Raw genomic sequence first — 1,212 nt, forward strand, 5'->3', positions numbered from 1 at the left:
CAATATCGTCATAAAACTTTTTTGTTGCGAAATCTCATCTAACATGAACAGATTCCCCAACAGCTCTCACAGGGTCGTCCTCAACGCCCAGCACCGCGGAAGTGATCGCAAATATTAAAAATAAGATTCCACCAGCAAGAGAAATATGTCTTTCGGAGATTTGCCTCGCCAACAGTTTCCCACCAATCACCGCGATTCCCGTACCTGCTATAGTACAGTGCGTGGCACTTCGAAAAGACAAAAAATGTAAAAAAATGTGCGTTATTTTCCGAGATTAGTGAAAAACAATTCGAAAATATATATCATATATAATGTAACCACAACTATAAACATGCGTTGTGATCAAAACTTCCCTACCACACTAACAAACATTCTCCACATTTCCATATACTGTATATGCAAATGTGCGCGTGTAATCAATATATGACAAAAAAATGTATATATAGGGGGTAAAAATCTCTACTTCACACATTTTCCTTGGTGTGCCGAATCGAATAGTATATACCATAAACCATTAGAAATTCGGACACTTTACCGTCCTCAGATGCTACTCGTGATATCGGATTCCCACGTAGCGTATTTTCAACACAATTGAGTTTTCCACTATCGAACTGAGCTGTGATCCTTCTATTATACGATGAATACCCAAGTAATTTATATTATTAGTAATCAAAAAATATACTCCCAATTTTCCTATGCTACCACCAAACGCCGTTGACCATGTGCATATTTCCCCCCACACTGCTATACATAATACAGATATCATAAATACTCATTGCAAAAAGCGCGCGCCCGACCTCCTTACAGATGCAATGACCGAGAACACCACCAATGGTGACTCCCACAGGGTTCTTGGAAGACGCCAACGCTATAGTCGATATTTGACTTCGATCGCCCCACTCAGCGAGGAAGGTCATCGTGAAGGCCTAACGCAGCAACAAGGATAAAACAGTAGCAGTAAGGAGGAAACTTGGAGAAACTCGTGTTGGTTTCTGTACACTTCTACCAGAGATCAAATGTGAACTCTCGAGCTCAGCTGAGGAAAGGTACGAAATTCTTATACGGCTTCTGTACATTCGTATATAAACTCCTATAATTAGTGAGGAAACTTCGGAGAGCGAACATACATTCCCCCACCACTTGACAATGGCCAGCTTAGTGATTCGGTAACGCATCATTGTGAATGAGAATCACTTCCAAAACCGATTTTGA

The 1,212-nt window shown here is 40.7% G+C and overlaps 1 protein-coding gene across 1 annotated transcript in view; it reads right to left on the reverse strand.

Annotated features, from left to right (window-relative positions):
- Positions 1 to 917, reverse strand: part of Pmar_PMAR029337 (conserved hypothetical protein) — a gene marked incomplete at both ends in the record, with an annotated part of 1,109 nt that extends 192 nt beyond the window's left edge. Inside the window, one exon of the mRNA XM_002782424.1 lies at positions 798 to 917. Coding sequence (XP_002782470.1) covers positions 798 to 917 — 120 coding nt within the window. The remainder of the gene's footprint in view (positions 1 to 797) is intronic.
- Positions 918 to 1,212: the final 295 nt, after the last annotated feature.

This window comes from Perkinsus marinus, assembly GCF_000006405.1.
Source record: "Perkinsus marinus ATCC 50983 genomic scaffold scf_1104296939758, whole genome shotgun sequence".
NCBI lineage: Eukaryota > Perkinsozoa > Perkinsida > Perkinsidae > Perkinsus > Perkinsus marinus.